At 62.8% G+C, this 12,915-nt stretch overlaps 1 protein-coding gene across 1 annotated transcript; it reads left to right on the forward strand.

Annotated features, from left to right (window-relative positions):
- Positions 1 to 2: 2 nt before the first annotated feature.
- CYC1 (cytochrome c1) lies at positions 3 to 11,317 on the forward strand (the record flags this gene model as incomplete). Its single annotated transcript, XM_074558959.1, has 8 exons — positions 3 to 169; positions 3,312 to 3,515; positions 6,022 to 6,148; positions 7,328 to 7,485; positions 9,378 to 9,405; positions 9,498 to 9,630; positions 10,149 to 10,249; positions 11,019 to 11,317. Coding segments are annotated over 8 exons (1,023 nt in total), but the record flags the coding sequence as incomplete, so codon positions are not given.
- Positions 11,318 to 12,915: the final 1,598 nt, after the last annotated feature.

The following is a 12,915-nucleotide window of genomic DNA, read 5'->3' on the forward strand; positions in this document are numbered from 1 at the left end:
GACGTCAGTTCCGGGGGCGTCGCGGCGCGTCCCCTCGACCTCGGCGATGGCGGCGCTGCGGGGCCTGCGGGGCCTCCCGGGGCTGCGGCTGCTCCCGGGCCCGGCGCGGCCCGGCCCGGCTCCCCCGCGCTCGCTGCTGCGCCCGCACCGCGGCCCCGGCCCCGCCACGGTGAGTGCGGCCCCGCAAGGTCACGGCGCGGGCCGGCCCCTCACGGAGGGCACCACGCGGCCCCGGCGCTGGGGCTCCGCGGGGAGCGGGTGAGGGACGGGAGCGGCCGTGCTGGGGCTGGCGGTGCCTGCCCCGGTGTGCGCCGTGCTCCCGAACGGTGCTCCCGGTTCCTGCCCCAACCCCACATGGTGTCCCCGGTTCCGCTCCCGGCCCTTCCCGGTTCCCGGTGTCCCCGGTTCCGCTCCCGGCCCTTCCCTGTTCCCGGTGTCCCCGGTTCCATTCCTCTCGGTTCCCGGTGATCCCCGGCCCTGCCTGGCAGCTGTCGGTGCCTGCCCCGGTGTGCCCGGTGCTTCCCAGCCCTGCACGGTGCTCCCGGTTCCGCTCCCGGTTCCCGGTGTGCTCGGTGTTCCCTTTTCCCTGTTCCACTCCCGGCCCTTCCCGGTGCTCCTCCGTGCCTGTCCCGGTGTTCCCGAGCCCCGCGTGGTGTCCCCGGTTCCATTCCCGGCCCCTCTCAGTTCCCGGTGTCCCCGGTTCCTGCCCGAGCCCCGCCCGGTGTCCCCGGTTCCCGGTGTGCCCGGTTCCCGGTGTGCCCGGTTCCCGGTGCCCTCGGTTGTCCCGTTCGCCGCGTGCCCGCGGTGCCCTCTGCCCGCCCTTCGCGCCGCTCCCGGCAGTTCCGGTATTCCCGCCATCCCCGGTGTTCCCATTGCCGAGATCCCCGCTGCTCCCGCTCCCGGTAATCCCGGTGTCCCCGCTCTTTCATTCCCGGTATTCTTGGTAATTCCGGTATCCTCGGTGTTCCCATTCCCGGTATCCCTGCCATTCCCGCTCCCGCTAATTCCAGCATTCCCGGTGCTCCCGCCGTTTCTGCGGCCGGTAATTCCGCTATTCCCGGTGTTCCCATTGCCGCTATTCCCGCTATCCCCGGTGTTCCCGTTCCCGGTATTCCCACTGATCCCGGTGTTCCCGGTAATTCCGGTATTCCTGCTGTTTCTGAGCGCGGTAATTCCGGTGTCCCCACTATTCCATTCCCGGTGTTCCCGGGGTTTCTGTTCCCGGTAATTCCGGTGTCCCCACTATTCCATTCCCGGTGTTCCCGGTGTTTCTGTTCCCGGTAATTCCGGTGTCCCCACTATTCCATTCCCGGTGTTCCCGCTGTTCCCGGGGTTTCTGTTCCCGGTAATTCCGGTGTCCCCACTATTCCGTTTCCGGTGTTCCCGGGGTTTCTGTTCCCGGTAATTCCGGTGTCCCCACTATTCCATTCCGGTGTTCCCGCTGTTCCCGCTGTTTCTGTTCCCGGTAATTCCGGTGTCCCCACTATTCCGTTCCGGGTGTTCCCGCTGTTCCCGCTGTTTCTGTTCCCGGTAATTCCGGTGTCCCCACTATTCCGTTCCCGGTGTTCCCGCTGTTCCCGGGGTTTCTGTTCCCGGTAATTCCGGTGTCCCCACTATTCCATTCCCGCTGTTCCCGCTGTTTCTGTTCCCGGTAATTCCGGTATTCCCGCTGTCCCCGGGACCCCCCCATTGCTTTTGTCCCCCCCAAACCTTGGGGTCCCCGGTGCCCCTGGATGGCCGCGTGTCCCCCCTGGTGTCCCTGTGTCCCCCTGGTGTCCCTGTGTCCCCCTGGTGTCCCTGTGTCACCCCAGGTGTCCCTGTGTCCCCTCCCCACGTGTCCGTGTCCCTGTCATGCCTGTCCCCCCACCCAAGGTGTCGCTGTCTCCTCTCCCACAATGTCCCTGTGTCCCCTCCAAGTGTCCCTGTCCCCCCCCCCCGTGTCCCTGTCACCTCTGACCCCCCCCCCCATCCCCACCCTGGTGTCCCTGTGTCCTTCGGAGGTGTCCCTGACACCCCTGTCCCCCCCAGGTGTCCCTAACCTGTCCCTGTGTCCCCAATGTCCCTGACCTGTCCCTGACCTGTCCTTGTGTCCCCAGGTGTCCCTAACCTGTCCCTGTGTCCCCAATGTCCCTGACCTGTCCCTGACCTGTCCTTGTGTCCCCAGGTGTCCCTGACCTGTCCCTGTGTCCCCAATGTCCCTGACCTGTCCCTGACCTGTCCCTGTCCCTCCAGGTGTCCCCAATGTCCCTGACCTGTCCCTGTGTCCCCAATGTCCCTGACCTGTCCCTAACCTGTCACTCTGTCCCCAATGTCCCTGACCTGTCCTTAACCTGTCCCTGACCTGTCCCTGTGTCCCCAATGTCCCTGACCTGTCCCTGTCCCCCCAGGTGTCCCCAATGTCCCTAACCTGTCCCTGTGTCCCCAATGTCCCTGACCTGTCCCTAACCTGTCCCTGACCTGTCCCTGACCTGTCCCTGTCCCCCCAGGTGTCCCCAATGTCCCTGACCTGTCCCTGACCTGTCCCTGTCCCCCCAGGTGTCCCTGACCTGTCCCTGTGTCCCTAACCTGTCCCTAACCTGTCCCTGTGTCCCCAATGTCCCTGACCTGTCCCTGGCCTGTTCCTGTGTCCCCAATGTCCCTAACCTGTCCCTGACCTGTCCCTAACCTGTCCCTGGCCTGTTCCTGTGTCCCCAATGTCCCTGACCTGTCCCTGTCCCTGACCTGTCCCTGTGTCCCCAATGTCCCTGACCTGTCCCTGTGTCCCCAGGTGTCCCTGTCCCCCCAGGTGTCCCCAGTGTCCCTAACCTGTCCCTGACCTGTCCCTGTCCCCCCAGGTGTCCCCAATGTCCCTGACCTGTCCCTGTCCCCCCAGGTGTCCCCAATGTCCCTGACCTGTCCCTGACCTGTCCCTGTCCCCCCAGGTGTCGCTGTCCCCCCCAGGTGTCCCCAATGTCCCTGACCTGTCCCTGTCCCCCCCAGGTGTCCCTGACCTGTCCCTGTCCCCCCCAGGTGTCCCTGACCTGTCCCTGTCCCCCCCAGGTGTCGCTGTCCCCCCCAGGTGTCCCTGACCTGTCCCTGTGTCCCTAACCTGTCCCTGATCTGTCCCTGTGTCCCCAATGTCCCTGACCTGTCCCTAACCTGTCCCTGTCCCCCCAGGTGTCCCTGTCCCCCCCAGGTGTCCCTGACCTGTCCCTGTCCCACCAGGTGTCCTAACCTGTCCCTGACCTGTCCCTGTGTCCCCAATGTCCCTGTCCCCCCCAGGTGTCCCCAATGTCCCTGACCTGTCCCTGACCTGTCCCTGTCCCCCCCAGGTGTCGCTGTCGTCCTTCCCGGGCCGTCCCCGCTCCCGGTGGTCCCTGGCCGTGCTGGGGGCGCTGGCAGGGGGGGGGCTCCGTGGCCGTGGCCCTGTCGCTGTCACTCGGGGGGGGCCCCGTGAGCGCGGGGGAGCTGGAGCTGCACCCTCCGAACCTGCCCTGGAGCCACGGCGGCTTCCTGTCGGCGCTGGACCACGCCAGGTACGGGAAATGGGGAATTTGGGGGGTCCCTTTCCATGCTGGACCACGCCAGGTACGGGAAATGGGGAATTTGGGGGGTCCTGGGGGGTCCCTGTCTGCTCTGGACCATGCCAGGTATGGGAAATGGGGAATTTGGGGGGTCCTGGGGGGTCCCTGTCGGCGCTGGACCACGCCAGGTACGGGAAATGGGGAATTTGGGGGGTCCTGGGGGGTTTGGGGGGTCCCTGTCGGCGCTGGACCACGCCAGGTACGGGAAATGGGGAATTTGGGGGGTCCTGGGGGGTCCCTGTCGGCGCTGGACCACGCCAGGTACGGGAAATGGGGAATTTGGGGGGTCCTGGGGGGTCCCTGTCGGCTCTGGACCACACCAGGTATGGGAAATGGGGAATTTGGGGGGTCCTGGGGGGGTTTGGGGAGTCCCTGTCCGCGCTGGACCATGCCAGGTACGGGAAATGGGGAATTTGGGGGGTCCTGGGGGGGTTTGGGGGGTCCCTGTCCGCACTGGACCACGCCAGGTATGGGAAATGGGGAATTTGGGGGGTCCTGGGGGGGTTTGGGGGGTCCCTGTCCGCACTGGACCACGCCAGGTACGGGAAATGGGGAATTTGGGGGGATTTGGGGGGTCCCTGTCGGCGCTGGACCACGCCAGGTATGGGAAATGGGGAATTTGGGGGGTCCTGGGGAGGTTTGGGGGGTCCCTGTCTGCGCTGGACCACGCCAGGTACGGGGAGATTGGGAATTTGGGGGGTCCTGGGGGGATTTGGGGGGTCCCTGTCTGTGCTGGACCACGCCAGGTACAGGAAATGGGGAATTTGGGGGGGGTTTGGGGGGGTCCCTGTCTGCGCTGGACCACGCCAGGTACGGGAAATGGGGAATTTGGGGAGGGTCTGGGGGGTCCCTGTCTGCGCTGGACCACACCAGGTACAGGAAATGGGGAATTTGGGGGGTCCTGGGGGTCCCTGTCTGCGCTGGACCACGCCAGGTACGGGAAATGGGGAATTTGGGGGGTCCTGGGGGGATTTGGGGGGTCCCTGTCTGCACTGGACCACGCCAGGTACGGGAAATGGGGAATTTGGGGGGTCCTGGGGGGTCCCTGTGGGGATTTGGGGTCTCTGGGTGGGGGTCCCTGGAGGGTCTGAGCCCCTGTCCCTGCAGTGTGCACAGGGGGGTTCCAGGTGTGTTTTGGGGTGATTTTGGGGTTTTTGGGGTCTGTGACCCCACAGTGTGCACAGGGGGGTTCCAGGTGTGTTTTGGGGTGATTTTGGGGTTTTTGGGGTCTGTGACCCCACAGTGTGCACAGGGGGGTTCCAGGTGTGTTTTGGGGTTGATTTTGGGGTTTTTGGGGTCTGTGACCCCACAGTGTGCACAGGGGGGTTCCAGGTGTGTTTTGGGGTGATTTTGGGGTTTTTTGGGGTCTCCATCCCTGCAGGTTGTATGGGGGATTCCAGGTGTATTTTGGGGTGATTTTGGGGTTTTTGGGGTCTGTGACCCCGCTGTGTCCCCCCAGTGTCCGCAGGGGGTTCCAGGTGTACCACCAGGTGATTTTGGGGTGATTTTGGGATTTTTGGGATAATTTTGGTGTCTGTTTGTCCCTGCAGTGTCCGCAGGGGGTTCCAGGTGTACCGCCAGGTGATTTTGGGGTGATTTTGGGATTTTTAGGATAATTTTGGTGTCTGTTTGTCCCGCAGTGTCCGCAGGGGGTTCCAGGTGTACCGCCAGGTGATTTTGGGATAATTTTGGGATTTTTAGGATAATTTTGGTGTCTGTTTGTCCCCCAGTGTCCGCAGGGGGTTCCAGGTGTACCGCCAGGTGATTTTGGGGTGATTTTGGGATAATTTTGGGATTTTTAGGATAATTTTGGTGTCTGTTTTCCCCCCAGTTTCCGCAGGGGTTTCCAGGTGTACCACCAGGTGATTTTGGGGTAATTTTGGGATTTTTAGGATAATTTTGGTGTCTGTTTGTCCCCCAGTGTCCGCAGGGGGTTCCAGGTGTACCGCCAGGTGATTTTGGGATAATTTTGGGATTTTTAGGATAATTTTGGTGTCTGTTTGTCCCCCAGTGTCCGCAGGGGGTTCCAGGTGTACCGCCAGGTGATTTTAGGATAATTTTGGGATTTTTAGGATAATTTTGGTGTCTGTCTCCCCCAGTGTCCGCAGGGGGTTCCAGGTGTACCGCCAGGTGATTTTGGGGTGATTTTGGGATTTTTAGGATAATTTTGGTGTCTCTCTCCCGCAGTGTCCGCAGGGGGTTCCAGGTGTACCGCCAGGTGATTTTGGGGTAATTTTGGGATTTTTAGGATAATTTTGGTGTCTGTTTGTCCCCACAGTGTCCGCAGGGGGTTCCAGGTGTACCGCCAGGTGATTTTGGGATAATTTTGGGATTTTTAGGATAATTTTGGTGTCTGTTTGTCCCCCAGTGTCCGCAGGGGGTTCCAGGTGTACCGCCAGGTGATTTTGGGATAATTTTGGGATTTTTAGGATAATTTTGGTGTCTGTTTGTCCCCCAGTGTGCGCAGGGGGTTCCAGGTGTACCGCCAGGTGTGCTCTGCCTGTCACTCCATGGAATATTTGGCTTTCCGGAACCTCATCGGCGTCACCCACACCGAGGCCGAGGCCAAGGCGCTGGCGGAGGAGGTGACACCGGCACCCAGTGCCACCCCGTGTCACCCTGTGCCACCCTGTGTCACCCTGTGTCACCCCGTGTCACCCTGTGCCACCCTGTGTCACTGCTGCCACCCCCTGTGCCACCCCGTGTCACCCCGTGTCACCCTGGGTCACTGCTGCCACCCCCTGTGTCACCCTGTGCCACTGCTGCCACCCCCTGTGCCACCCCGTGTCACCCTATGTCACTGCTGCCACCCCCAGTGTCACTGCTGCCACCCCCTGTGCCACCCCGTGTCACCCTGTGTCACTGTTGCCACCCCCTGTGCCACCCTGTGCCATCCCCAGTGTCACTGTTACCACCTCCTGTCACCCTGTGCCATCCCCTGCCACTCCCAGTGTCACCCTGTGTCACCCCCTGCCAGTGTCCCAGTGTCCCTGTGCTGCCACCCCTGCTGTCCCAGTGTCCCAGTGCCCCTGTCCTGCTGTCCCCAATGTCCCAGTGTCACTGCTGCCACCCCTGCTGTCCCTGACGTGTCATTGTCACTGTGCTGCCACCCCTGCTGTCCTGGTGCCAGTCTGCTGCTGTGTCCAGTGTCCCCACCCTGCTGTCCCCAATGTTCTGCTGTCCCTGTCCTGCCATCCCCAGTGTCCCCAGTGACCTTGCTGTCCCTGATGTGTCATTGTCCCTGTCCTGCCATCCCCAGTGTCCCCAGTGACCTTGGTGTCCCTGACGTGTCATTGTCACTGTGCTGCCACCCCTGCTGTCCTGGTGCCACTCTGCTGCCATCTGCAGTGTCCCCTCCCTGCTGTCCCCAATGTTCTGCTGTCCCTGTCCTGCCATCCCCAGTGTCCTGCTGCCCTTGTCCCCAGCTGTCTCTGGTGTCCCACTGTCCCTGTCCTGCCATCCCCAGTGTCCCCATGTCCCTGTCCTGCCACTCCTGATGTCCCAGTGTCCCTGTCCCTGCTGTCCCTGTGTCTCACCTGTCCATTTCTCACCTGTCTGTGTCTCACCTGTCTCACCAGGTGGAGGTGCAGGATGGCCCCGATGAGAACAGGGAGATGTTCATGGGGACCCTGCTGTCCCTGTGTGTCACTTGTCCCTGTATCTCACTGTCTCACCTGTCCGTATCTCACCTGTCCATGTCTCACCTGTATCTCACCTGTCCATATCTCACCTGTGTCTCACCTGTCCGTGTCTCACCTGTGCAGGTGGAGGTGCAGGACGGCCCCGATGAGAACGGGGAGATGTTCATGCGTCCTGGGAAGATCTCGGATCATTTCCCCAAGCCCTACCCCAACCCCGAGGCTGCACGGGCGGCCAACAACGGGGCCCTGCCCCCGGACCTGAGTTATATTGTTAATGCCAGGTGAGGGTTTGGGGGTCCTGGGGGGCTTTTGGGGGGTCCTGGGGGCACCCCAACAACGGGGCCCTGCCCCCAGACCTGAGCTACATCGTCAATGCCAGGTATGGGGGGCTTGGGGGGCTCTGGGGGGCTTTGGGGGGTCCTGGGGTCACCCCAACAACGGGGCCCTGCCCCCGGACCTGAGTTATATTGTTAATGCCAGGTATGGGGGGCTCTGGGGGGTCCTGGGGGGTCCTGGGGGGCTTTGGGGTCACCCCAACAACGGGGCCCTGCCCCCCCGACCTGAGCTACATCGTCAATGCCAGGTATGGGGGGCTCTGGGGGGCTTTGGGGGGGTCCTGGGGGGCTTGGGGGGGGTCCTGGGGTCACCCCAACAACGGGGCCCTGCCCCTGGACCTGAGCTACATCGTCAATGCCAGGTATGGGGGGCTCTGGGGGGTCTCTGGGGGGCTTTGGGGGCACCCCAACAATGGGGCCTTGACCCCGGACCTGAGTTATATCGTCAATGCCAGGTATGGGGAGCTTCGGGGGCTTGGGGGGGCTTTGGGGGGCTTTTGGGGGTCCTAGGGTCACCCCAACAACGGCGCCCTGCCCCCGGACCTGAGCTACATCGTCAATGCCAGGTATGGGGGGTTTGGGGGGCTTTGGGGGGCTCTGGGGGGCTTTGGGGGCACCCCAACAACGGGGCCCTGCCCCCGGACCTGAGTTATATTGTTAATGCCAGGTTTGGGGGGCTTTGGGGGGCTCTGGGGGGCTTTGGGGGCACCCCAACAACGGGGCCCTGCCCCCCGACCTGAGCTATATTGTTAATGCCAGGTGAGGCTTTGGGGGGCTTTGGGGGGCTCTGGGGGGTCCTGGGGTCACCCCAACAATGGGGCCTTGACCCTGGACCTGAGTTATAACGTCAATGCCAGGTATGGGGGGCTTTGGGGGCTTTGGGGGGTCCTGGGGTCACCCCAACAACGGGGCCCTGCCCCCGGACCTGAGTTATATCGTCAATGCCAGGTGAGGCTTTGGGGGGCTCTGGGGGGCTTTGGGGGGCTTTGGGGTCACCCCAACAACGGGGCCCTGCCCCCGGACCTGAGCTACATCATCAATGCCAGGTGAGGCTTTGGGGGGCTCTGGGGGGCTTTGGGGGGCTTTGGGGGGCTTTGGGGTCACCCCAACAACGGCGCCCTGCCCCCGGACCTGAGCTACATCGTCAATGCCAGGTATGGGGGGCTTTTGGGGGGCTTTGGGGGGCTTTGGGGGGCTCTGGGGTCACCCCCACAATGCACTGACCCCACTGATGGCCATTGATGCCATTGATGCCATTGATGCCATTGATCCCATTGATCCCATTGATCCCATTGATCCCATTCCCACCGATCCCAATGATCCCAATGATCCCATTGATCCTGCCATTGATCTGTCATTGATCTGTCATTGATCTGTCATTGATCTGTCATTGATCCCATTAACCCTTCAGGCAAGGGTATGAGGACTACATGTTCACCCTGCTGACAGGGCGCTGTGACGCGGTTATTGATCCGTTATTGATCCATTATTGATCCGTTATCGATCAGTTATTGGTCTGTAATTAACCCTTTAGGCACGAGGGTGAGGACTTTGTGTTCGCCCTGCTCACAGGGCACTGTGACTCCATTATTGATCAGTTATTGATCCATTATTGATCTGTTATTAACCCTTCAGGCACGGGGGCGAGGATTACGTGTTCCACCTGCTCACGGGGGTACTGTGACTCCATTATTGATCAGTTATTGATCCATTATTGGTCTGTTATTAACCTTCAGGCACGGGGGCGAGGATTACGTATTCGCCCTGCTCACAGGGCACTGTGACTCCATTATTGATCAGTTATTGATGCATTATTGATCCATTATTGATCTCTCCAGGCATGGGGGCGAGGATTACGTGTTCCACCTGCTCACAGGGTACTGTGACACCGTTATTGATGCATTATTGATCCGTTATTGATCTTTCCAGGCACGGGGGGCGAGGATTACGTGTTCCACCTGCTCACGGGGTACTGTGACGCCCCCGGGGGGGTCTCTCTGAGGGAGGGGCTCCATTACAACCCCTACTTCCCAGGCCAGGCCATCGGCATGGCCCCCCCCATCTACGACGAGGTGCTCGAGTACGAGGACGGTACGGGGGGGCTTAAATGGGGGGCGGCTTACAGGGGTCCTGGGGGGGCTGGGGGTGGGATTAAAGGGGTGCTGGGGGGGCTTAAAGGGGCCTTAGGAGGGGATTAAAGGGGTCCTGGGGGGCTTACAGGGGCCTTAGGAGGGGATTAAAGGGGTCTTGGGGGCTTAAATGGGCCTGGGGGGGGGCTTAAATGGGCCTTGAGGGGGCTTAAAGGGGCCTGGGGGAATTAAAGGGGTCTTGGGGGGTCCTGGGGGGCCTTAAAGGGGTCTGAGGGGAGGCTGGGGGTCCTGGGAGGGGGATTTGGGGGGGGTCCTGCTGGGGTTGGGAAGGGATTGGGGGGTCCTGGGGGGGTTTGAGGAGGTCCTGGGGGGCTCTGACCACACCAGGTATTGATTGGGGGGGGGTCTGGGGGTCCCATTGGGGTCTCAGTGGGATCTGTGGGGTTCAGAGGGTCTCTGGGGGTCTCTGGGGGTCTCGGGGGTCCCATGGGGGTCTCACTGCCCTGTCCCCCCCCCCAGGCACGCCGGCCACCATGTCCCAGATTGCCAAGGACGTTTGCACCTTCCTGCGCTGGGCGGCCGAGCCCGAGCACGACCACCGCAAAAAGATGGGGCTCAAGGTGGGGCTGGGGGCTCAAGGTGGGGCTGGGGGCTTCATTGGGGGGCTGGGGGCTTCATTGGGGGGCTGGGGGCTTCATTGGGGGGCTCACGGTGGGGCTGGGGGCTTCACTGGGGGGCTCACGGTGGGGCTGGGTATGGGAGCTCTTGTGGGGCCTCAGGATGGGGCTGGGGTCTCATAGGGGGCTTGGGGGGGAGTCTCAAGGTGGGGCTGGGGGCTCAGAAGGGCCTCAGGGTGGCTTGGGGGGGTCTCAGGGGGGTCTCAAGGTGGGATTGGGGGGGCCCAAGGTGGGTCTGGGGGTATCGGGGGGTCTCAGGGTGGGATTGGGGGGCTCGGGGGGGTCCCAAGGTGGGTCTGGGGTTTTGGGGGTCTCAGTGGGGTCCCAAGGGTGGGTCTGGGGGTTTTGGGGGTTTCAGGTGTGCCTTAAGGTGGGATTGAGGGGCTCAGGGGGTCCAGGGTGGGATTGGGGGTTTTGGGGGGTCTCAGGGGGGTCCCAAGGTGGGTCTGGGGGTTTCGGGGGTCCCAGGTTGGGTCTGGGGGTCTCAGGGGGGTCCCAGGTTGGGTCTCAGGGGGTCCCAGGGTGGGTCTGGGGGTTTTGGGGGTCTCAGGGGGGTCCCAGGGTGGGTCTGGGGGTTTTGGGGTCTCAGGGGGGGGTTTCAAGGTGGGATTGGGGGGTTTTGGGGGTCTCAGGGGGGTCCCAAGGTGGGTCTGGGGGTCTCAGGGAGGTCCCGGTGTTGCTGAGCCCCCTGACCCCCGCGCCCCCTCCCCAGCTGCTGCTGATCTCGGCGCTGCTCACGCCGCTGCTCTATTACATGAAGCGCCACAAGTGGGCCGTGCTCAAGAGCCGGAAGCTCCTGTACCGGCCCCCCAAGTAGGGCCCGAGCCCCAAATCCGCCCTGGGGGGGGGTCCCCGAGCCCCCCGCCCCCCCCCCCCACGGCACCGGGGGAGCCCCCCAGGAGGGGCTTTGGGGGGGTCCCCACATCCCCCCCCCCCCCCCAACCTCGTGTTCGACCCCGGCCTCGGCCCCCGCGGGGCTGCGGGGGGAATAAAGGCTGGGATTCCACAGAACGGAAACGTGTCCGTCTGTCTGTCCTTCTGTGGGGTCTGTGTGTCTGTCTGTCTGTCCTTCTGTGGGGTCTGTGTGTCCGTCTGTCCTTCCTGTGGGGTCTGTCCATCTGTCTGGGCTGCAGGGGGGAATAAAGGCTGGGATTCCACAGAGAAACACTGTCTGTCTGTCCTTCCTGTGGGGTCTGTCTGTCTGTCCGTCTGTCTGTCCGGGGCTGCGGGGGAATAAAGGCTGGGATTCCACAGAACGGAAACGTGTCCGTCTGTCCTTCCTGTGGGGTCTGTGTGTCCGTCTGTCCTTCTGTGGGGTCTGTCTGTCTGTCTGTCCTTCCTGTGGGGTCTGTGTGTCTGTCTGTCCCTTCCTGGGGGGTCGGTCTGTCAGTCTGTCCTTCCTGTGGGGTCTGTGTGTCTGTCTGTCCTTCCTGTGGGGTCTGTGTGTCCGTCTGTCCTTCCTGTGGGGTCTGTGTGTCTGTCTGTTTTTCCTGTGGGGTCTGTGTGTCCGTCTGTCCATCCTGTGGGGTGTGTGTGTCCGTCTGTCCTTCCTGTGGGGTCTGTCTGTCTGTCCGTCTGTCCTTCCTGTGGGGTCTGTCCGTCTGTCTGTCCTTCCTGTGGGGTCTGTGTGTCCGTCTGTCCATCCTGTGGGGTCTGTGTGTCTGTCTGTCCGTCTGTGTGTCTGTCTGTCTGGGGCTGCGGGGGGAATAAAGGCTGGGATTCCACAGAATGGAAACACGAGTGGGGCTGGTGTCTGTCCTGGGTCTGTCCTTCCTGTGGGGCTGGGTCTGTCCGTCTGTCCTTTGGTGTGGGGCTGGTCTGTCTGTCTGTCCTTGGTGTGGGGCTGGGTCTGTCCGTCCTGTCATTGGTGTGGGGCTGCGTCTGTCCGTCTGTCCTTGGTGTGGAGTGGGTGTGATGTGGGGCCGGGTCTGTTCTGGGGCTGTCATGGCTGTGGGGCCGGGTCTGTCTGGGATGTGGGTCAGGCCATGCCCAGCCCTGGCTGTGGTGGTGCCATGGGTCAGTCTGTGGATCCAGCTGTGCCCAGGCCATGCCCAAGCTGTGCCCAGGCCAGGCCATGCTGGTGCCATGGGTCAGTCCGTGGGTCAGTCCATGGGTCAGTCTGTGGGTCAGGCCGTGCCCGTGCCGTGGGTCAGTCCGTGGGTCAGTCCGTGGGTCAGTCTGTGGGTCAGTCTGTGGGTCAGTCTGTGGGTCAGGCCGTGCCCATGTCAGGCTGTGCCGGTGCCGTGGGTCAGGTCCGTGGGTCAGTCCGTGGGTCAGGCCATGCCAGGCCATGCCCATGCCAGGCCGTGCTGGTGCCATGGGTCAGTCTGTGCCCAGGCCGTGCCCAGGCCGTGTCCCCACCGCAGCCCCCCGCTGCCTTTGGGGTCTCGTTCAGCGCCAGCTGCCCTTGACCCATCCCGGGAGTGACCTCTGACCCTGTCACTGTCCCAGGGAGTGACCTCTGACCCCTCATTGTCCTCCAGGGAGTGACCTCTGACCCTGTCACTGTCCCCATCCTCAGGGGTGTCCCCATGCTGGGGTGTCCCTGTCCCCACACCGGTGGCAGTGCCAGGGGTGTCCCTGTCCCCACACCAGGTGTGTCTCGGGTG

Source organism: Zonotrichia albicollis, chromosome 1 (assembly GCF_047830755.1).
Source record: "Zonotrichia albicollis isolate bZonAlb1 chromosome 1, bZonAlb1.hap1, whole genome shotgun sequence".
NCBI lineage: Eukaryota > Metazoa > Chordata > Aves > Passeriformes > Passerellidae > Zonotrichia > Zonotrichia albicollis.